Source organism: Nyctereutes procyonoides, unplaced genomic scaffold (genome assembly GCF_905146905.1).
Source record: "Nyctereutes procyonoides isolate TBG_1078 unplaced genomic scaffold, NYPRO_anot_genome, whole genome shotgun sequence".
Taxonomy (NCBI): domain Eukaryota; kingdom Metazoa; phylum Chordata; class Mammalia; order Carnivora; family Canidae; genus Nyctereutes; species Nyctereutes procyonoides.
Genome location: NW_026575049.1, coordinates 22914201 through 22936599, shown reverse-complemented (window position 1 = coordinate 22936599; position 22399 = coordinate 22914201). Strand labels below are relative to the sequence as shown.

General features: G+C 46.4%; 1 protein-coding gene across 1 annotated transcript in view; it reads right to left on the bottom strand.

Annotated features, from left to right (window-relative positions):
• Positions 1-22399, bottom strand: part of EFCAB6 (EF-hand calcium binding domain 6) — a 239622-nt gene that overhangs the window by 21388 nt on the left and 195835 nt on the right. Inside the window, exon 27 of the mRNA XM_055327800.1 lies at positions 21606-21797. Coding sequence (XP_055183775.1) covers positions 21606-21797 — 192 coding nt within the window. The remainder of the gene's footprint in view (positions 1-21605; positions 21798-22399) is intronic.

The following is a 22399-nucleotide window of genomic DNA, read 5'->3' as shown; positions in this document are numbered from 1 at the left end:
TCCTTTAGGATAGTATAACGCTACTTTATGAAGTTGCATCAAACATAGGATGCTGCTGGAAATATCCTCAAGAACATGACCCCACACACTTGGACCACAGCCTGTCTCATCTTCAAACACAGAAAGGTCAACAGAAGCTTTAAAATACATCCACTTGGAGCCATTCAAAGCAAGTGAATACCTTTCTTTTCCCATTCTAGAAAATAAGATGGACCCTATCTGCAGATATGATACATTTCCCAACAGTTACAGCTCACCTTCCATAGCTAAGCACATGGTTGTTTCTCTAAACATTCCAAGGGGTGTTGGTGTTCAGATTGCAAAGAAGCCTCCTCCTCAGGAAGGACAAGTTGTACTCAAAGTCTGTCTTGACACTTGGCACTTTGTGCCTGAGAAGGATGGGCCCTCAGTGGACACAATGGGGAAGGACGTGGGTGGACAAGTCTAGGATGAGGAGGGGGAGGAGTCCTGGGTCTGAGGCCACGTTCTGCTTCTAATATGTTGTGTGGCCCTGTGCAAGCCATTAGGCCCCTTCCCCCTTGGTTTCCTCATCTATCCAGGAGGAATAAGGGCTAACACGAGATGGGATATGTGAGAGCTCTTTGAAAGTTTCAAAACACAAAACAAATAGGAAATCCTCTCATTTTACCAACAGATATAAGAGAATTCTTACAAAGTAGATTTTGCAACCCTGGGTTAATATGGTTTCAACTCCAGAGGAAACAGAATCATTTTTAAGCAAAATAGAGATTACTAAATTTGAGTATTAGAAAGGCCTGAATAGACAGGTACCCATAAAAGAAACTGAAAAAACTGTTAAAAGAGCTACCATCTATTACTAAAAAGGTGCCAATCCTAGCTGATTTTAAGGGCAAGCTGTATCTCACTTTTAAACAACAGATAATTTTTATATTAGTCAAATTATTCCAGAACACACAAAGGAATATACAGTATTCCAACTCATTATATATTTCCCTAATTCTAAAATATGATAAACACTTGAAAAATATAAACCAACCTAATTTAGGGACACTAATGTGAAGACGTTAAAACATTTTTAAAAGACCATTAGGAATATTTAGCACCATTATTTTTAAATCAAAAATCAACGAGGGTTTATTCCAAGTATAAGAATTCTTCAAGAACCAGCAGTCCTGGGATCCCTGGGTGGCGCAGCGGTTTAGCGCCTGCCTTTGGCCCAGGGCACGATCCTGGAGACCCGGGATCGAGTCCCGCGTCGGGCTCCCGGTGCATGGAGCCTGCTTCTCCCTCTGCCTGTGTCTCTGCCTCTCTCTCTCTCTCTCTCTCTCTGACTATCATAAATAAATAAAAACTTAAACAAAATTAAAAAAAAAGAACCAGCAGTCCTTCCAATTCCTTACATTAGCTCACGTATTGCCAGATGGCAAAAAGGCATTTAATAAAATTCAGCAGCTATTCCTGATAGAAATGGTATACAAAAGAATACAATAGCTATACCACATAGAAATGAAATGAAGCTCCTATGTGTAATACTCTCTCCCTAAGTGAGAGGATTAGTCAGACACCATCTACAAACATATTAAATGGGTAACACATTAAAGCATTAAGGCATTAAGGTCCGAAACAAGATAGGCACGCTCATTGTCAGTTCTATTCACATTTTTAGAGGCTCCAGCTTTCGAAATAAGACAAGAAGATGAAATAAACAGTAGGGATGTTGAAAAACAAGATTCATCAGGATTTGTGGATGTGACTGTACAATCAGAAAATCCTCAGACAGTGAGTAAAGTGGCTGGAATAAAGCCAAAAATACAAAAAAGCCCTACCATTTTTGGGGCAGTAATTATAACTCGTTAGAAATTGTATTGTGAAAACAACCTACACTTAGGTTGGTGATAAACTCTTGAGTACTTTGGGATAAACTTCATATAAAAGCATAATATCTACATGGGGACAGCTGTGCACGTTCTATGGAGGGGCTATCATATCAAAGCAAGGTTGGAATACAAAGGGACGTGTACTGTGATCCCAGATGTGAAGTCTCCATTTCAAACGATCTCAGATTATAAATAAAGTCAATAAAATCCTAATAAAAATCTCAATGGCTATTTGGGAGAATCATCAGACACAGGGAACTTAACGTTGATATGGGAAAATAAATGTAGAATTGCCACAAAATTCTTGGGAAAGGCTAGCAATGAAGTTTTTGACCTGCCAGATATTAAAATGCCATAAACTTGATATAATCAGAGTAGAATAGCTTGGTCTAGAAACATGCAAGGAAATCAGTGGCCACCTGCTTATTAGGCTGTTAGTGGGCGAGAAATAGGTCCCTAACTGTGGCTGAGCCAGAATACCACTAAAGTAGTAGGGAAAGGTGTGGCTGACTCCAAGGCGGCTTTGGGTAAGAGTGACCTCATAAGCAAGAAAGAACATCCAAGTTCCATAAAGGAAAATTGTTTCTTGTCTCTGACTCATCAACTTCAACTTTTTAACTATTTTTTTTTTTTATGATAGTCACAGAGAGAGAGAGAGAGAGAGAGAGAGGCAGAGACACAGGCAGAGGGAGAAGCAGGCTCCATGCACCGGGAGCCTGATGTGGGATTCGATCCCGGGTCTCCAGGATCGCGCCCTGGGCCAAAGGCAGGCGCCAAACCACTGCGCCACCCAGGGATCCCTGACTCATCAACTTCAAACCAGTCTTCTGAGGTCTCTGCCTCAGTAAACGGAGACTGTCTTCCCAGTAGCTTTAGGCCTGGAGTCACCTGTGAAATATCTACCACGACTTCCAAACCACCCACAAGTCCCGGTGGCTCTGCTTTCAGTACATTATCTGGAAGCTGAGCACTCCGTCCTCACCTCCTGGCCCAAGCCACCATCATCTCTTCCACCAAGGATAGCAACTGTCTCCCTGCTTCCACGCGCAGTCATTTCCCTCTGTGGATGATCTTTTTAAAGTCTATGTACACGCACACACACAAGTACTAACACTTGTTCTCTCGATGGAGGGATAAGCAAGGGCAGAGCCATAATCACAGAGCCATAGTCATTTTCCTCTGAGGATGATGTTTCTAAAGTGCAAATAAGATCAAGCAAAACTCTCAAAAGCCTTCACTTATTGCCCAGAGTAACAGGCAGAGCTTCACAATGGCCTTCCCCGGCCCATCCCCAATACTCTCTGACCTCACTTGTGACTCTTCCTTGCTCACTCTGCTCACAGCCACCAGGCCTCCTGCTTTGCTTCAAATGCAGCAAGTGCCTTTCTGCCTCAGGGCCTTTGCACTTGTTGTTCTCACATGTCCTTCAGGGTTTTTAGAACATTCCTGAACCACATCCCACATCCCCCTCCCCTCTTCTTGCTTGTGTTCATGGTGCTTATTGTTTTCTGATCCCCTATATATTTACGTCTTAACTGTCTTCCTCACCCTAACAGAAGAGAAACCTCATGAAGGCAAGGACTCTAGTCTTTTGTTCACTGCTGAATTCCCAAGTGCTTAGCACAGGCTTGGCACACAGTGGGATCTTGATATTTGTTCAAAGAAAGAATGAATAAACAATGCATCTATACAATGGAAAACGTCACAACCAATAAAATGAATGAAGTGGGAGGATTCCCCGCACTCTGCTCTGGGCTTGGTTAAGAAGCTCTGACCTTGACACGATGCAAAGACATGGAAATGAAAATAAGACTCAATTTTTTTCTTCTAACAAATTGGCACATTTTTGATCGAAGATATCATTACTGGAATAGGTGGAATGATTTATCTGAAGCCATAAAAAGTTCCTACCTTTGGACTTAGAACCTTTCCTTTTAGGACTTTCCTTAAGGAAATAAACAAGGTGAGCTCATGGAATTATGATCATTACAGGATTATTTACAAAACTGACAAGATTTTTAAAAATTGGCAACACTTTAGATGTCTGACAGTAGGAAAACAGTTATAGATTTCTTTTTTTTTCTTTTCTTTTCTTTTTTTTTTTTTTTTAGGATTTTACTTATGTATTTGAGAGAGTGTACGCCAGTAGGGGGGAGGAACAGACACAGAGGGAGACACAGAATTTCAAGCAGACTCCCTGTTGAGCATGAAGCCTAACGTAAAGACCCTGAGATCATGACCTGAGCTGAAATCAAGAGTTGGGCGTTTAACTAACTGAGCCACCCAGGCCAGGTGCCCCAAGATATGATATTTCTATAGGTTGGATTACAATGTAGCTATTTAGAATCTTTTAAGGAATAATTTAATAATATGGTAAAATGTTTGTGATGTACTAAGAGGAAAAGGACCATAAAGTGGTCCCAATGACCATGTGTGATGTGTGCACACACATACACATGCATAAACACACACATACACACACACACACAGAGTATTAACGCTTGTTCTCTGGGTGGAGAGGGGAAACGACGCAAAGTCAGAAGGATGACTGGAGTTCCCTAGATGGGGGCTTGCTGTCCCCGACAGTCAGGGGTCCTGATGTCTGGGGCTTGGGACAGTCTGGTTGTGAGTCACACCCCTGCTCTCCACCTGTGCATGGATCTGAGTAACACTGGAGTCCTAAAGCCCCGGGGGGATGGGTGAGCAACTGTGCTGGGCACACATGTGGCACACGTGCACACACTGCCCTCACAGAGAATGAACGCTCACTGCAAGCCTGGGAGTACTGTCCTGAGTCTTTTGTGAACACTCGTGGGATGTCTGCTGTGTGCCAGGCACTCTTCTAGATACCAGGGAGGTAATCCCTACATAAGATCTCTACCCAGGTGGAGTCTGGAGGGGAAGAGAGACACCAGGGCAAAGTCTGATGGGCATGCAGAGATTCTAAGCCGGTTGTGTGCACTTGGAAGGGGGCACTGTGCCGTGAACACAACTGGCCTCCCTCAGGAGGAGACGACTGATCTGGGAAGCGAAGGAAGTGCAGGTGGAAGTCAGCTGAAAACCCGGAGCCCAAGGCCACATCCTCACTCAGCAAGGTCGGGAGGCTGAGGACGCCTGCAGTCAGAAAAGCAATAAAGGCGGCTGGCCTGCAAAGTCAGGGCTCTTCCCACAGGCCCTGAGCCAAAGCCAGAGGCCCTCCCACCCTCTCCTGGGCCGGGAGGGCGGGAGGCCACGGGCACACATGGACACTCTCAAGGAGAACAAAGCAGCACGATTTCCTGTCCAGGCACATAAGCGTGTGGGTGACTAAAACTTCTCACCAAGGTAGTTTTGCTGACAGAAACATTCTTCTGGGGGCCCCTGGGTGGCTCGGTGGTTGAGCATCTGCCTTTGGCTCAGGTCATGACCCTGGGTTCCTGGGATCGAGTCCCACATCAGGTTCCCTGAGCCTCTGCCTTTCCCTCTGCCTCTCTCTCTCTGTTTCTCATGAATAAATAAACAAAATCTTTTAAAAAATTTTTCTGCTGCCTGCAAAAATAATTATTGTGTGTTCACTGCAGGAAACTCAGGAACTACAAAAACAGTACAAAGAATAAACAGAGATCACCAATAGCGCCACTCCCTGTGGCACCACCATCATCCCCTCGGTGACCAGGGATGCACCGCTGACCTGGGGGTCCCTGGGCCCACAGACGTGACCGTCCTGCTCCTCTTGCCACGTGGCCCAGAGCGCGCTGGCCTGTCAGGGGCAGAGCCTCCTGGCTCTTCCATCAGGGCACATAGGAGCGGAATCTGTTAGGTGCCCATATTCTGGTTCTCGTCCTGCTTTTTAACAAAGCCACTCAGCCACCAAACAGCCTCTCTCCGAGTGACTGAAGACGCCAGGGAAGAACAGATGGCTCTTGGTCTGGCGCTTTTGTGTCCCTGGCACTTCTCACGTGATCATTATATCTGAATGGGGAAAAAATAGTGCTTTTTTCTATAACTAGAAGGAATGTTTCTCCTAATCAGAAAAGACACCACTATCTTCTGATGCAAATGTCACTTTTCAATACTAACTAGGCTTTCCATAAAAGGCATCCTCAGGCTAGGATTAGAGCTGTGACACCAAGAACTACAGGGTAGGGACCAGGCGCCAGGGCACCCACCTTTGTCCACACTGTTGTCTGGAACAGGAGCCGCAGAGCCTGCCCCTTGTGCTCCCGCCTGCGGCCTCTCATCTGACACCTGTCTGCACACCTGGCTGTTCTGGACACTTTTAAAAAACAATAATAATAAAAAAAGTGGAATCTTACATATCATAGGTCTGACCCGATTAGAGAAGGAGTAATATATTTTGAAGGAATTTTCTCTCATCTACTCAAGGGCATTCATGGAGCCTAGTTTTACCAAACAATTGTCCATCTTGATGTTGCAGAGAAATATGGACCACCACGGCCAAGAAGAGAACTCCTGGTCCCCTCTGTGACTTTATAATGTTAGCAGAATATGTAGAAGAAATCAGGTCCCAATAAATGAAGCACACAATCATCAAAGAGCCTATAAATAACACGGAGTGCTTTTCAGTTTCAAATGGATCCATAATCTCATTTAGTAAAAAGCACGGCACAGTTTTACCGTCTAAACCTGTGGTTCTAAACCCTGCCATTGCATGGAATCACCCAAGAGGCTGCCCCTGTGGGTGGGGGTCAGAGGGAGGAGATCTGGGGTGGAGAGGGTCAGAGGGAGGCAGCCTGGGTGGAGGGGGGTCAGAGGGAGGAGGTCTCGGTGGGGGTCAGAGGGAAGAAGTCTGGGTGGGGGTCAGAGGGAGGTGGCCTGGGTGGGTGGGGGTCAGAGGGAGGAGGTCTAGGTGGGGGTCAGAGGGAGGAAGTCTGGGTGGGGGTCATAGAGAAGCGAGCACGGGCCTACACTGAATTCATCTGGGGCCCATGCCTTCCATCCAGCTCCAGGGCTCTTCTCTGTCCTGCAGCCTGGTATCTCTGACACAGTCTTGGGCACTGACTGGGGTCTCTCCCAGTGCACACAGCTTCCGGCTGAAGAGCTGGGGAGAGCCCTGTAGGCACAGTGCTGGGATCCCTGGCCCGTGTCCCTCCTCCCAGCCCAGGTCAGACCTGCCATCTCTGTGTACCTGGCGCCAGCACGTGAAGAAGGGGCCGGCCTGCCCGGCTGCTGCGGGAGCACAGCTGGAGCAGCTGCCCTGGTAACCTCAGTCACAGACCTGGATGGAGTATAGCGGCCAGGGACACTGCTCAGGCAGTGGGTGCCGTGGAGGGCGAGGACAGTCATCCATCAACCAAGGGCTCTGGGGCTGGCCAGAGCTGAATGGAGCTAAGCTCTGTCTTTTTCTTGTGACTTGAGGAAGATATACACCCCTCTTTGCCTCATTTTCCTCCCAGGGATAAAAACAAAACCATCTCAAAAGGCAGGCCCGGGATTTCAACAAAATGACACTACACAGTGCTTGGCCCCATGCCTGGCAAACACGGGCCACCGTTCTTGCTGCTGCTGCTCCTGGGGGCTGTTATTCCAGATATTTCTGCCTGAGTCTCACAGACCTGGGTTTGAGTCCCAGCTCCCAGCTAACATGTTTCTATGTGAGTAATCACAGAGGCAACCTGGCCCATGCTAGTGCCTGTAGGTCAAGCCACCTGCCAGGGTGGTGGAAGCCAGGTCGGAGATGTGGTGATGTACCCCAGGAGCCTGGGCAGGAGCCCAGGTACATGAAGCCCTGGTCTTCTGACCAGCTGCCCTGGGCACTGGGCAGCAGAGGGTGCTAGAGGCAGAGTCACAGGCTCAGATTTAGGATGGCTGCTCACAGCACTGCTCTGATATCCTCTGGCTGGTGACTTCAAGGAAGTCACTTCATTTCTCTGGGGGTTGGTTCTCCATCTGTAAAGCAGTGATAGCCACAGCACTGGAAGAGAAGTGCCCTGGAGGAATCATCCAGGGGAAGCCTGACACAATCGGGGAGCACACCATCCACTCCAGGAAGGCACTGTACCAACCCGTCTGAGATAAAGATGAATTAGCCTGTCTCTGCTGCAGAAACGCACACTTGAAGGGGTGGGGGGAGCTCCAAGTGAGAAGCTTGCTGACCTAGCCCAAACCTGACCAAACCAAGGGGAGGGAGCAGCACCTGGGGAAAGAGTTAAGCTGATTGCAAGAACCAGCTGGAGACAGGATGTGCTCCAGAGGGTTAACTGGGTTTGTTAGCTCACATGCTATGTATCGTACTCTTCTTCCAAAAGTTTTAAAAGGGAATGATTCCAGAAAAAAGCCTTCTAGCATCCTGTCAAGTTATGTCCAGCCACGATCTTGGCTAACTCATGAAATCAACTTTCCACTAAGTCATATTCCAAACAACTCTTCTAGATAACAGGAAGAGAGAACACAATAGGGAAGAGGTGGACTGTTGTCGAATAATCCAGGAGAGCAGGAAACGGAGGTACGCATACATTATTTCCTGCAGAAAACTGCATTCAAGGCTCACTCTCCACAACTCTCCCTGTGTCCACGTCTTTTGCCATGTGACTTTGGGGTTCCTCCCACTGAAGAAGGTGGGAATATGGCTTTGGATTCAGCTATGGGACTTGCTTTGGGCAAGGGAATGTCAGCAAGTATAATGTGGCCAACGAATATAAAAAGCACTTGTGTGACTGGGCAAGCCCTCCTGTGCTGGGGGCGCTGCCTTGAGAACAGGCCCTGGGCACAGCACTGGCCTGGAGGTGAGAATACGTGGACCAGAGATGTCCCAGGCAAGCCAACCGAGCTGGGCTAGCCTGGATCAGCCACCCTACAGAGGCAAAAATGGAATAAATGCTCATTGTCATGGAGGTTTTGTGGTTGTTTGTTACCTGATAGCTGACCAATACAGCTCTGAAGGTCTAGTTAATAAGAAATAAAAATGGGTGAACTCAGAGTATAGAGAAAAGAAGTAAGCTATTTGGCCCCGATGGTTTTCTGGCTATTAGTGTTCCTTGACGATGGGCACATTGCTTGGGTCCTTTAAGACTGGAGCAAAAGGCCAGACAACATGGTTAGCAAGTCCATTCCAGCTGTCGGATGAGAAATATGCTGGCATATTTCACTATAATGAAGGTTAAAATTAGCTAATCAGACTGCATGATTCTTCCCCTAAGTTTTGTTCTGAATACTTAGGGATATGATTACATAGTTTTTCTATGATTCCTTATAGGAGAAAAAAAAATCCTAAAGCTCAGAATAAGAATATAGCAGGTAGCAAGACTCCTAATTAGAAATATTCAGTAAAGAACTCCTCCACTTCCTTTTAAAGAATAGCATAATTACTTCTAAGAATTGAAAAATTGCTTCATTTGATCAAATATTTTGATTAGCAAAGAAATTAATTGTACTGTATCTTCATTTGTATTTACAGTGAATAAATGAATGTTAAAAATAACAACAGTAGCAAAACTGCCTGTCAAAAAAACAAAAAAAACAAAAAAATAGAACATAAAAAACCCAGACGAATATAAAGTGGAAGCTCTGTGTGCAAGCACACTGCCACAGACCCTTACCGCCAGACCGAGAGCCCCCCCACACACGCACGTGACAGCAGACTCTTGTCTATCAGGAGGTCTTGAGATTTGAGTGATCAGTGAATTGGTGCTGATAACCCAGCATGCTGTCTGCCGAAGTTGGGGAACGATACTAGAATTCCAGGCATAGACAAGGTTTCCCAGTGGCATGACCACTGCCCAGACCTGAGATCTCTTACCATGCAAGAATTCTTTATGGGCAACAAACAATGGTCAGTTCAAAGATGCTTCCTTTGGAAAGGCTGTAACCAAGACCAGCTTCTGGTCAGCTGAACAAAGGTTTCCCTGAGACCTAGTGCTGGAGGCCACCCCTCACTGCACCTCCATCATGTAGCTGCTTGGCTAGGGTATTACAGAAGTTTCTCTAATTTTCGAATTGCCCTGTTGTTTAGACAGAGTAAGCAGGCCTGGGCTTTGAGAGGTCAGGATTCTCCTGCGGTTGGTCCCCAGGCTACTCTCCTGATGATGATAGAGCTCAAGATGGTCTGATGTCAAAGCTATGCTCTTCCCACTCCATCATGATTCCAGCCACCTACCACATGCATGAGAACTCAAGCACCTACCAGTAATAGGAAGGTGACAACTCACACATACGATGAGGGCTTAGCTGCTGTGCATCAGGCACTGGTCCAGGCCCAGGGAACAGGGTTAGTGGAGGGCAGGCTGACTCCCTGCCCTAGAGGAACTGGAGCTTTTGGAGATGCCTGAGGAAGCAATCAAGGAGAGACGTGCCCTGAGCCTGCCTCCCAGAGCCCTTCTCCCTCTCCCCTTATCTCAAGTCATGCTAGTCATGCCACAGGGGTGGGCCTTTCCCCACCTTCATCCCTGCACATGCGGGTCCCCGCGCCCAGGAAGCCCCATCTCCCAACATCCAGACTTGGAGCAAACTCATCAAAACTGTTTGCACCTGTCTTTGCCCTGATGATGTAGAGTAAATCCTCCTTCTCCTTCGGTTCCAAGCTCACTTCTGTCCTACAGCTCGGCACTCACAAAGGATTTATCTGGATGCCTTTGCAAACGCCCAATTCACAAACCCTTCAGTAGCGTGAAATTGCCATAAAATGCAGAGAAATAAAGCAAACATTGGAGCCACCCCTTCGACCCTTTAATGATTCAATAAACTCATGGATGAAGTCATTTATGAAACTATTAAAATAAATTCTTCCACTCAAATAAATTCCACACCATATAATCACATCATTACTAAACATTAAATGTTACACATGCACTCACCGAAGTAGGAGAGAATAAAAAAATAATGAATGCAAACATTTGGGGTTTGCTCTGTTCGGAACCATGCAAAGCTCTTTCCACATCAACCCACTTAACCCAAGTAGCAGCCCCACGGAGTGGACGTGAGGACGGCTCCCATCTGCCAAGTAGGACTCTTGAAGAGCGTGGGCCTGCTGGCCCCGCACTAGCTGTGTGACCAGGAACGGATGCTGTAATCCCTCTGTACCTCACTTTCCTCAACTACAAGATACGGTTAATAATACTACCCACACCTTAAAAGGCTGTTAGGAGGTTGGTTTGGAACAGTGCGCGGCTCCAGAGCAATATGCGCATCCACAGGGATGCTGGAATCTGACTGCGGGTGACAAGATGGCCATAACTGGCCAAGTACAATCACTAAAGGGGTGGGTGCCTTGCTCTTTCCTCTTCATCTCTCGGCTTGGGCCATCCAAATTCAGGCCTCCAAAAAAGGCAAGAGATGGAACTTTCTGGTTTGCATACCAATGGTCACAGCCCTTTCTGCCGGAGCTGTAGTCACTCCCAGGTTGAGTGTGTCTACCTTTCTTCCCACCTGCTCAGCCCTCAGGGCGGGTCCAGTGCCTGGCACACATTCTTATCCATTTGTGCTGAACATTGAAAGTTAAGATTCTTTCAGCTGAACGGGGCATCTAAAGCCAGAGCATAAATAGCTCACCTACAAGTTAAACACCTAGGCATAGGACAAAAATGAAGACACTCGTGCCATCTATATTTTGGATTTTCTCCGCAAGACTTCTTTGGGACAATGACTTCTTGGGTTGACTCCTGGCTTCCTGATATGGTCATGACCTTGTACAATCAATGGTACAATTCAACTCCGGTTCTTAAATGACTCATTGTAATTAAATTAGACTGTTGTGGCTCTGGAGGGACAAATGAATGGGGGCCTGCTTGGGCTGGCCGGGCCACAGTCCATCTATTTTGAATACCTAGGTGCCATCCCACTGAGGCTAGGAATCAAGAAAGGATGCCAATTCAGACTGGAGAGGGCACGCTTGTGGAAGTGTTTTGAGAATGCCAGAGGGAGCGACAGACACAGGGTGGAGCCTTGGAGGAGCTGGGACACAGAGGTGGACAACAGCCAGTCCCTGCCCCCCAGGAGCATGGAATGTTTGGGTCTGAGAAAATTTACTCAAACTTATAGTAACTACCTTACTAGAGATTCAATTTGGGTATGCCTTCTTCCAAACCTTGCAGACTGGACATGATCACATCATTGTCTGCCTGAAATAGTTTGAGAGGGGGTCTGTTAGATGGAGAAGAGGGGACAACATGACCACCCAGGGAGAAGCCAGCCTGGCGTGGCGCCCTGCACATTTCTGCCAGGGGCATCAGAAACCAGGCCATGCTCCCTTTGGTGGCCATCCCTGTCCTGCTTCCAGCAGCGTCCTACCTGGCAGCTGCTAGAACAGAGCGCCCAGCCCCAAATCCTTCCCAGGAGGTGGCTCCAAACCCAGGCGCCACCCAGGATGTGTGGGTGGAGGAGCCATAACAGACACAGATCTGGGATAGTTTTTAACCTTGAAAGAAAGATGCTGTGTATGCCAAGTGGCAGTCAAAGTTAGCAGGTTGTACACCTAATTCTTCATCTCTTGGAACAATGTTATTTTCATTCTGTGGCTTTTATCATTACAGATGGCTTTTAGTGGGCTGTCTGCATTAGTGCAAATATTGGGTCAGCACTAGGACTGGTGCGACGCCAATGCTCAGAGGAAAGACACTTGCTTGTGCCAAGGTACCAGGACTCTCCACCAGTAGGGCAGACAGATAGTTCACCAGAGTCAACGGCCCAGAGAGGGGAGGTGGATGGGTCCTGTCTGTCTGGTTCTATGAGGTGCCACTGATATTCAAGCTTGGGTGATAGTATTCCTCTTCCTTCAGTTTAGGCACGGTGAGCCCAAAAGTCCCTCCCCCTGGCCTGTCACCAAGGCCACCCCAAGTGCCCGAGTCGGCCTGAGCTCCTCCTCACATCCTGCCACATCCTCAGTGGTCTCTAGAACAACAGGTGGTAAATGTTGGTTGGCAAGTAGAGAGCAAGCAAAATTTAGAGGAAACATTTAAAAATCACTGAAATTATATCAAGAGGACTTACCCTTTTTTGCCATCAGGAGCAAGAGTAAATAACAGTAATGATACATCTTAATACTTTACTTAATTCATCCCCAATAATCTTAGAGCTCTTTCCTGAAAAGGGAACTCCCCCATTTTTTATCCATTCATTAAAAATACATGGACACCATTATATTTACAATAAAAAGAAAGATAAATCGAAGTAACACTGTTGGCAACTAACATAAATACAATGTTCATAAAAGATTACAAACATTTTGATGGCTTTACAGTTCCTTCTGCGGTTAAAAACTACAATCTTAAATTCTTTCTCGGAAAAGCCCGTCTTCAGATTATTTAACATCCCACTGAATGACTTCGAAGACTGTATATTATAAACACAAAGTAAGGGAAGATCTCATTGGCTCTCCGTGCAGTATGATGTGACAAAATAATTACTCTGCCTTAAATAAGGATGCGTTTTGTTAAAAAAAATTCCATTATTTCCATGGTAATAAAGTAGAGAGATTTTATATGGGTTTCTGGTATGTCTTTTAAAAATTCTATTTCTGCTCTGAGCAGTATGTTTATATTCACAGAAGATACTGAAAGTGCACTTTAAGACTTAAGAGAAATGTTAAGCAAGAATGATTTTCTAAAAACAAGGTGATCCACTATATTTTGCACATAGCATTTCGAATGTAAAATGTTTTCCTCAGAAGTGAAAAAGGAGTATTTGCCAAGGATGGAAATTCAGATAATGTTTCCACCCAGTTTGTGGGAATCATATGCAAAAGGTACCAAAGCTGTCATTCAGTATTTGTCCTTTGTCTTCTTTTAAACTAAGCCACTGGGTAAGATCTCAGTTTCGCTTCTTTGATGCACCCTAGGTGACCGTTTCTCATCTGGGGTGTGATGGTGTGGCAGGAACAGGGAGGCAAATGCCTTGCTCCTCTCTGCAAAGAGGGGTCCTCTTCCTTTCCCCCAGCTCAAAGGTCTCTGGGCCCACAGGAAACCCTAAGAGTGGCTCTTAAACCCGAGTGTGGCACCACAGGAACCAAGCCTGGGCTGGGGCAGGTGGATCTGCACTGGTCCCGGGCCTGTGACCCCTGCTTTGAGTGGTGCTTAATGAAGCAGCAGAAGGAGCGAGGAGGAGACCACGCACCACGGTGGAGCTGCGTACCAGGATCCGAAATTAATGCAGCATCTGTTCTGAGAAGTGCTCAGATGATTTTCACATGTCATGTGTGACAGGCATATGAGACAGCAGATCAATAGAAATTTTGGAGGACAGATTTAGCAGGCTCTCCAATATAAGAAACGTATTGTGAGTAGGTGTAAAATTGTCATCTCTACTCTCTGCATACTTTCAATCTACTCAAGGCCTTACAAAACATGTTAACTACAATTCCAGTTGTTCCTTTTCCAAGAACGGACTGGGTTTGGCGAGGGATTATTCACGGTGAACCTCCTTTGCAAGAAGCGGTGCCGGCTGTCTTAATTACATTTTGGTGATCTCCTTTTAATTACTTGCCTCCCGTGCGTCCCCTAGAGGGAAAGGATGACTGGTATCATATTTAATGAGCGTGAGGAGGATGCATTAACTATTCCTATTATTTGTTACTTCTTTTCCTTCTGCTAAAAACACCAGCCCAGGATGAAACTTTAGAAATGTCATGATGAAGACAGGCTCAGCTCTCCCACAGCCTCCTCCCCATTCCAGCCACCTCGACTAAGCTAACTCAAGTCCTTGCTCAAGTCTCACTGATCTCAAAGGGACTAAGCTCTGGTGCAAAGATCAAAGGGCAGGGGTGCTGGTCTGTCCCTGCCATCACCTCCACAGCCATCTGCAGATAAGCAGGAAGAAGGAAAACCCCCACATGGTTTGCTCTGCCTCGGGCCGCCCATGGTCACCCCACATCAAGGGCCCACACCCCACACTCTCATGCTTTCAGCCTAGAAGTCCCTTGATCTGCCTGTCCTCCTGGCTAGCGCATCTCTGCCCAAGGATAGGCTTCTCAACAAAGCCAAGGAAGAGCAGGAGGAGGACCATGAGGTGGGCCCCAGCAGTGCCATCAGTGTCCCCAGCCCCGGCCTCTTCTGGCCCAGTACACCTGTGCCTGTCCCTAAGCACCTTCCCCATCATCACTCACATTTCAATTAATCAGAATGCCTCCCCACAACAATGTTCAGCTCAGTGTTTTCAGAGGTGAAGGAGACGCTTTGAAGGAAATCAGGACACGTTAGGGAAGCAAGCTGGCAACACGTGAAGCTTTACCCTCAGTAGGGTAATTCCAGAGTGGGCAGAGATGCTCGTGGAGACCCACGAGGGAGGAAGGCTGTGACCACGCTGAGGCTGGAGCCCTCCCTCCACTGGCGGGCCGGCTGGCCTCTGGACACCGGGCTGCAGTGAGGACTCCAGACGGTCAGGCACTAAGCTGCTAAGAGGGTCTGGACTCACACTTCTCGAGTGCTCACTAGGGGCACACCAGCAGCATTACCAGGTACCTGCAGGGCCAACACCAGGGAATGGACTCAACCCATTAGCACAGCCCTGTTCCAGCAAACCACCCTCTCCTGCTTTCTTCCTTCCAGAAGCCAGGAAAAAGGGGTCATTCCTGACCCTCACTCCCTCACATAGCGTGGATCAGCAAAGCCTGTTTGGAATGGAGCCACGCTGGCAGCAGCCCTCCCCCGGGGCCGTGAGCTGCCTCCCTGCTCTGGTCCTTGGCCTCATGGTTTCTTCTCCATGCAGCTGCCACAGTGACTTTTCTAAAGTGTAAGTCAGGTCACCATTCTCCTTGGCCCCACATCATGATGCTCCTCCAGCCCTTGCTTCTGTATGTTACTGAGAGTCAAAGGCATGACAGTCATTTACCATGGCCCCAAACGACAAGGCACCTGTCCCATCCCTCCCCGACTGCATTTCCTTCTCTCAGGCTGAGGGCAGCCACACATCAAGCTGATGGGATACCCTCCTTGGACTAGTTGTGCCCCCTGATGCCCCTCCCCTAGAGATCACCTGCTCCCTCCCTCATCTCCTCTGGCTCTCCGCAGCAGCCTTTTCAGACACTCTCTCTTTCTGTCCTGCTTTATTTTTCTTGGCAGCATGTACTGGAATCTGCACAGGATACATTTCTCAGTTTGGCTCTCCCTGCTCCCTAGAACACAGCCCCTGGAAGGCAGGGACCATGTCAGTTTGGTCCACTGCTGGCCTAGCACCAGCCCAGTGCCAGCTAATGGCAGGCCCACAGGAAGCGCTGCTGGATGGAGGAGTGAGCAGATCCACACAATGGGATGGCACACATCGAAGGCAATCTACGTTCTAGAGAAGAATCAATAGCATGGAAGAAGCCACTGACAGCGCAGTAAGTGAAACAGCAGGCTCCGGGGGAGACCCTGTGGGGGGATCTGGAGGAGAGGAGGGGAAGCAGGGTGAGAAGGCGAGGCCTCATCTCTCTACCCACTGGTCTGTGAACAGCGTCCAGGAGGGTTGTTTAGGAAACTGAAGGGTGATCCAGAGGTGATGCAGCCACTCTGGAAAACAGTATGGAGCTTCTTCAAAAAGTTAAAATGAAGGTATCCTATGACCCAGCAATTGCACCACTGGGTATTTACCCCAAAGATAGAATGTAGTGATTCAAGGGGCATCTGCACCCCAATGTTTATAGCAGCAATGTGCACAATAGCCAAACTATGGAAAGAGCCTAGATGTCCATCGATAGATGAAAGGTTAAAAAAGATGTCGTGTACACACACACACAATGGAATATCACTTATCCATCAGAAAAAAATTTTACCATTTGCAAACGATGTGAGTGGAACTGGAGGGTATTCTGCTAAGCAAAATAAGTCAATCAGAGAAAGACAATTCTATGATTTCACTCATACTTGGAATTTAAGAAACAAAACAGATGAACATAGGGAAAGGGAGGGAAAAATAAGATGAAATCAGAGAGGGAGACAAAGCATAAGAGACTCTTAACTCTAGGAAATAAACTAAGGGTCACTGGAGGTGAGGTCGGGGGACGGGGTAACTGGGTGATGGGCATTAGGAGGGCACGTGATGGAATGAGCACTGGGTGTTATATAAGACTGCTGTCTCACTGACCTCTACCTCTGAAACCAATAATACACCATATGTTAAATAATTGAATTTAAATAAAAATTTAAAAAAGAAGATTTGCAGCAGCAACAAGTTACAGTGACTGCTTTACAGGGAGCAGGGCTGAGGGGTGAAGAGTTGATCCAGTGATCTCTCCTTTTAATGCTCTCTCCACCATTCTATTTCCTCTCCAGAGGGCATATTTTACTTTGATATAAATACAAAATGATTGTTAAAAAAGAGAGTCTTGTAAGAATTGAGAAAATCCCCAACAACCCCCAAATTAGCAGCATATACGTTCTGTCCTTGACCCCATTCCCAAAAGATACACGTATAGAAAACAGGATCAGAAGTAAATATACCAAAATGTTGACAGTGGCTGTCCCTGGGGGCGACTTTAATTCTGTCCTTCAAAATTACTGGAATATTCCAAACCATGTAAAATGGACATAAGTGACATCTACAAATTATCAGCTTAAACCACATGAAACTGTCAGTACTCAATCACTCATAGCTCTAAAAATGGTGATTTCATATGCTTCAACCCAACAGAAAAAAATATTTAAAAAAATACGGGGCTGTTTTCAAGATCAATAAAAGCATTCCTATCTTTTGACTTTAGTTATTTTACTTCTTTGGATTCTTTTCTTTAGGAAAGAATCCAAAATGTGGCTATAGATTTACACGTAAGGTGTTCATGGCAGGGTAACTTACAATGGCGAAAGCTGGAAAAAAGTCTTAATGCTTAAAAATCAGAAAGTTGGGATCCCTGGGTGGCGCAGCGGTTTGGCGCCTGCCTTTGGCCCAGGGCGCGATCCTGGAGACCCGGGATCGAATCCCATGTCGGGCTCCCGGTGCATGGAGCCTGCTTCTCCCTCTGCCTGTGTCTCTGCCTCTCTCTCTCTCCCTCTCTCTCTCTGTGTAACTATCATAAATAAAAAAAAGAAAAATAAAAAAAAAAGCTTTAAAAAAAATCAGAAAGTCAATGGAATGCTACACAGACGTTTTAACCCATGTTTGGAAGACCTTCCAGTGACACAGTGCAATTTAACATAAAGGAGAAAAAGCAGGATCCATGGATATGCAGCCAGTGTTGCCTCCATTGTGTGGAAGAATACATTTGCACACCCGTGTCCACGGCAGCAAGATTCTTAACAGCTAGGACATGGAAGCAACACCAGCATCCCCTGACAGATGAACAGATAAGCAAAACATGGTGTGTCCCTACCATGGACTATTATTCAGACTTAAGAAGGAAGGAAATTCAGACATACGCTACAACATACATGAACCTTGAAGGCATGAGGCTAAATGAAGTCAATCAGTCACAGAAAGACAAACATCGTGTGATTTTACTTACTCAAGCAGTCAAAACCAGATAGACAGAAAGTAGAACAGTGGTCACCACAGGCTGGGGCACAGGGCTGGGGTGGATGGGCTATGGGGAGTTAATTAGTGTCTAACAGGTACAGTTTCAGTTTTGCAAGATGGAAAGAATTCTGGAGGACGATGTTGATGGTTGCACTGCAGTGGGAATGGATTCTAATACCACTGAACTGTTCACTTAAAAATGATTAAGATGGTAAATTTTATCTTAAGAGTATTTTGCCACAATAAAAGAATTGGGGGGAAATGCATTAAAAAGAGAGAAAAAGATGTCCAAGGCAGTGTGGCACATAGAAAGGTGGTCAGCTCTGGAACTGAAGCTGCCTGGTGTCCATGCTGGGGGAGGAGGCTTGGTGGGAGACTGTCTTTGGAGCCTGTCCATGTCTCCGTGCCCTCCCCCATCGGGAGAACAGCTGGGGTGGGGGGACCGGCCCACACACAGCGTGGCTGTCTTGCCGGCACAGCATCATCATGGGGTTTAGAGCCCTGTTTGCTTTTTCACACATTCCTGTATTTTCTGAAATTTCCACAATGAATATGTCTTTCTTTTAAAGTCAGGAGAAATGGTAGGAAATATCAGAAAGGGAGACAGAACATAAAGACTCCTAACTCTGGGAAACGAACTAGGGGTGGTGGAAGGGGAAGAGGGCGGGGGGTGGAGGTGAATGGGTGACAGGCATTGAGGGGGGCACTTGACGGGATGAGCACTGGGTGTTATTCTGTATGTTGGCAAATTGAACACCAATAAAAAATAAATTTATTATTAAAAAAATAAAGTCAGGAAAAAAAGTATAATCATTAAAAATAGTGAGGGTCACCACAAACAGAGAGAAAAGATGAGTCACAGGCCAAGAGGAGGTATTTGCAACTCACATCCCAACAAAGGACTGGAAACCCTTTCACAGCCAATGAAACCTGAATGGCTCATAACACAAGAAAGCATCCAGCCTTCCTAAAATTCAGATGGGTAGGAATTAAAACATTTGATGGTACCACGGATTACTGGGGACCTGGAATGTTAGGAGCTCTCATGAGAGGCTGGCACGAGTGTGCACTGAACGGTACAGCCCTGGGACCCTGAACACACACCTACTCCCCCAATCCCATGCAGGGTAACTCCTGAGTGTCACAAGGGGACAGACACAGAAGGCTGGCTGGTGCTTTGGTTTTAATGGAGAAGACGGCAAACAACCCACACGGTCATAAGCAGGAGGATGAAACTGAATGGGGCGTGTTCACCTAATAGAATATACTCATTTGATGGACTAATTCTATAGCAGAGTACTAGGGAATGAACGAAAGCCAATGGAATAACATGGTTAAATCTGGAACACATGATAGTAAACAAGAAAAAAAGTGCAGAAAACAATACTCGATACAGTACCTTTGATATAAACTTTTAAAACATGCAATGTGATAGTATCTATTGTTTAGGAATGTCCATCTAAATAGCAGAGATGAAAAAAGTCACAACGGCACAGCACTGAGAGGCCTGGAGTTGGGAGCAGACTTCTTGCTCACAGAGCAGCTCTATTGCTTGCCATCGGGGTGACTATGGCTAAATAGTCACAGGGTCCCCACCTATAAAAAGGGATATTACAGGGTCCCCACCTATAAAAAGGGATATTAATACCACACACCGGGTGGTGCATCAAAGAACTGAATGGGTTGGTGGCTCAGTTGGTTGGGGATCTGCCTTCAGCTCAGATCATGGTCCCGAGGCCCTGGGATTGAGCCCTGTGTCAGGCTTCCAGCTCGCTGGGGAGTCTGCTTCTCCCTCTCCCTCTGCTGCTCCCCCTGCTTGTGTGCTCTGACTCACTCTCCCGCTCTCAAATAAATAAATAAATAAACAAAATCTTAACGATTACGAGTTTTTTTAAAAAAAAAACCAAAAACAAAAACGGACTGAACAGGAATATGTTTAGGACCAGGAAGGTATATGTAAAGGACCAGGAAGAGAGGCCCTTGGAAGGCACTATATAGTGTTTGCTGTTGTTATTAGTATAATGAACCTCAAACCTTAAAAATGTTCACACCATTTGCTCTAGTCATTTAGTTTTCAAGAATTTGTCCTTGATCAGTGATCAAGGATTTATGAACTTGGGTATTCATCGTACATAAAAGCATGCAATTAGAAATGATATTAAGTGTCCAGCTGCAGGGGGACACGTCAATATTCTGTAGGACAGGCCTGCTGGGATTTGACTGTTGCATTAGTTTTGGATTGTTCATGTTTATTTTCATCCCCTCATCCATGTAGGCAGGGTCCATGGCACTTGTGTGTTCACTCTTAGTACAGAACGGTGATCAAAGAAATCTGTGTTGCCTAAAACTAGATTGTGACTGTTGCTAATGATGTTGGTCTATTTACATTTAGAGATCAAGAAATAGCCTCAGAATGAACAATTTGTACAGCCAGCCAGAAATGCAGTCTGGGGGAGGAGCAAGAGCCCTGCAGTCAGCCACACATCCTCTTCCAGGAAGCTCTCTCTGACTTTCCCAGCAATCTTTCCTGCTGCTGAGCCTGCCTCTGTGAAAGCTCACTCCCTCGAGATTCTTGGGTGGCTCAGCGGTTTAGTGCCTGTCTTCAGCCCAGGGCATGATCCTGGAGTCCTAGGATCGAGTCCCGCATCTGGCTCCTTGCATGGAGCCTGCTTCCTCCTCTGCCTGTGTCTTTGCCTCACTCTCTCTCTGTGTGACTCATGAAATGAATAAATAAAACCTTAAAAAAAAAAAAAGCTCACTCCCTGCATGTTTCCCTCCACCCCAGGTGGCTGATACATGTCCCAGAGTCCAGCACATAGTGGGTCCTCAAAAAATGTCTCCCAAGTGAGTCCCATTTCCCTCATTTCCAGCTCAGAGTCTAACATATTGTAGGACTCACTTTCTTGGACATCAGATCATCTTCAGGCATCTAAGCTTCCTGAGAATTCTGAAACAACCAGACAAAAGCAAACCCCCAAACTTCTAATAAAATAAAAATAAGGGACGCCTGTGTGGCTCAGTGGTTGAGTGTCTGCTTTGGGGTCAGGGCGTGATCCTCGAGTCCAGGGATCAAATCCCATATCGGGCTCCCTGTGAGGGCCTGTTTCTCCCTTCACCTGTGTCTCTGCCTCTCTCTGTGTCTCTCATGAATAAATAAAATCTTTAAAATAAAAATAAAGATAAAAATAAATAAAAGTTTTCAATAAAATATACATATTTACCTTCTAACACTTTATGTAGAATTCATACTGAATTTTCATTTGGAATTAGCTAATTACTTGAGGTGATTGCCAATTTACTTGGTATGATTTTAATCAATTATCCATTTTGCAAAAAATACCTTTAGCCCCTTTCCAAAGAGAGATGCTTGTGTGCTGCCGACATCCTTACCTCTTCAGAGAAAGAACTGAAGTTCTGGAGAAAATATTTCCAATTTATATGGGGGGTTAGATGAATTTTCAGTTTTCTCAAAAAATAATGATACTGGTTGTCTGTTAGTTTGTAACAGAAATCCTTAAGAACTTGTCCAAAATCTGAAGCCTTTACAAACCCAGTGTCCTCTTTATCCAATGCAGAAAATGCCTAAAAAAAGAGAAAAGGCAGATGCTACTGTCAAGTGAATATTTCAAAAATATTTTTCTTAAGTTGTGCTTTTCTGAATGCAAATGAAATCAAGGGTATTCAAGTCCCCTGTAAATTCTACCTTCCTAATGAGATGCACCATGATTCAAAGACCGGGACAGGTGAGGCACGGCCCAGTGTGAGAGCTGAATTGCAGGGAGAAGTCACTTCACTGGCTCCTCACTGGATTCAGAGGCAGAGCAGCAAGGAGGAGCCCTGGTCCCCTTTCTGCAGTGGAAGCCGCCCGAGCTCCAAGGAGGGTTGTCTGACAGAGGATGGGAGAGCTCCGGGGGGTGAAACAATGTGCCCAAAGTCCCCCCACCATGATATTCCAGCTCCTTGAGCATACATCACTTGTACAGGGAGGCTCAGGTGCACGTCGGGGTGTGGGGCAGGGTCTCCAGGTGGAGCCCGATGTCGGAGGCGGTGAGGAGGAGGAGTCAAGGGACTACCTCATCCCCACCCTGGGCCAGTGCCCATGTGGCCTCGCCTCACAGGAAGACCCCGGCGGCCACGTGCCGGTGCCAGAGGCACTGGGGCAGCCAGTGCCAACCCAGCAGTAC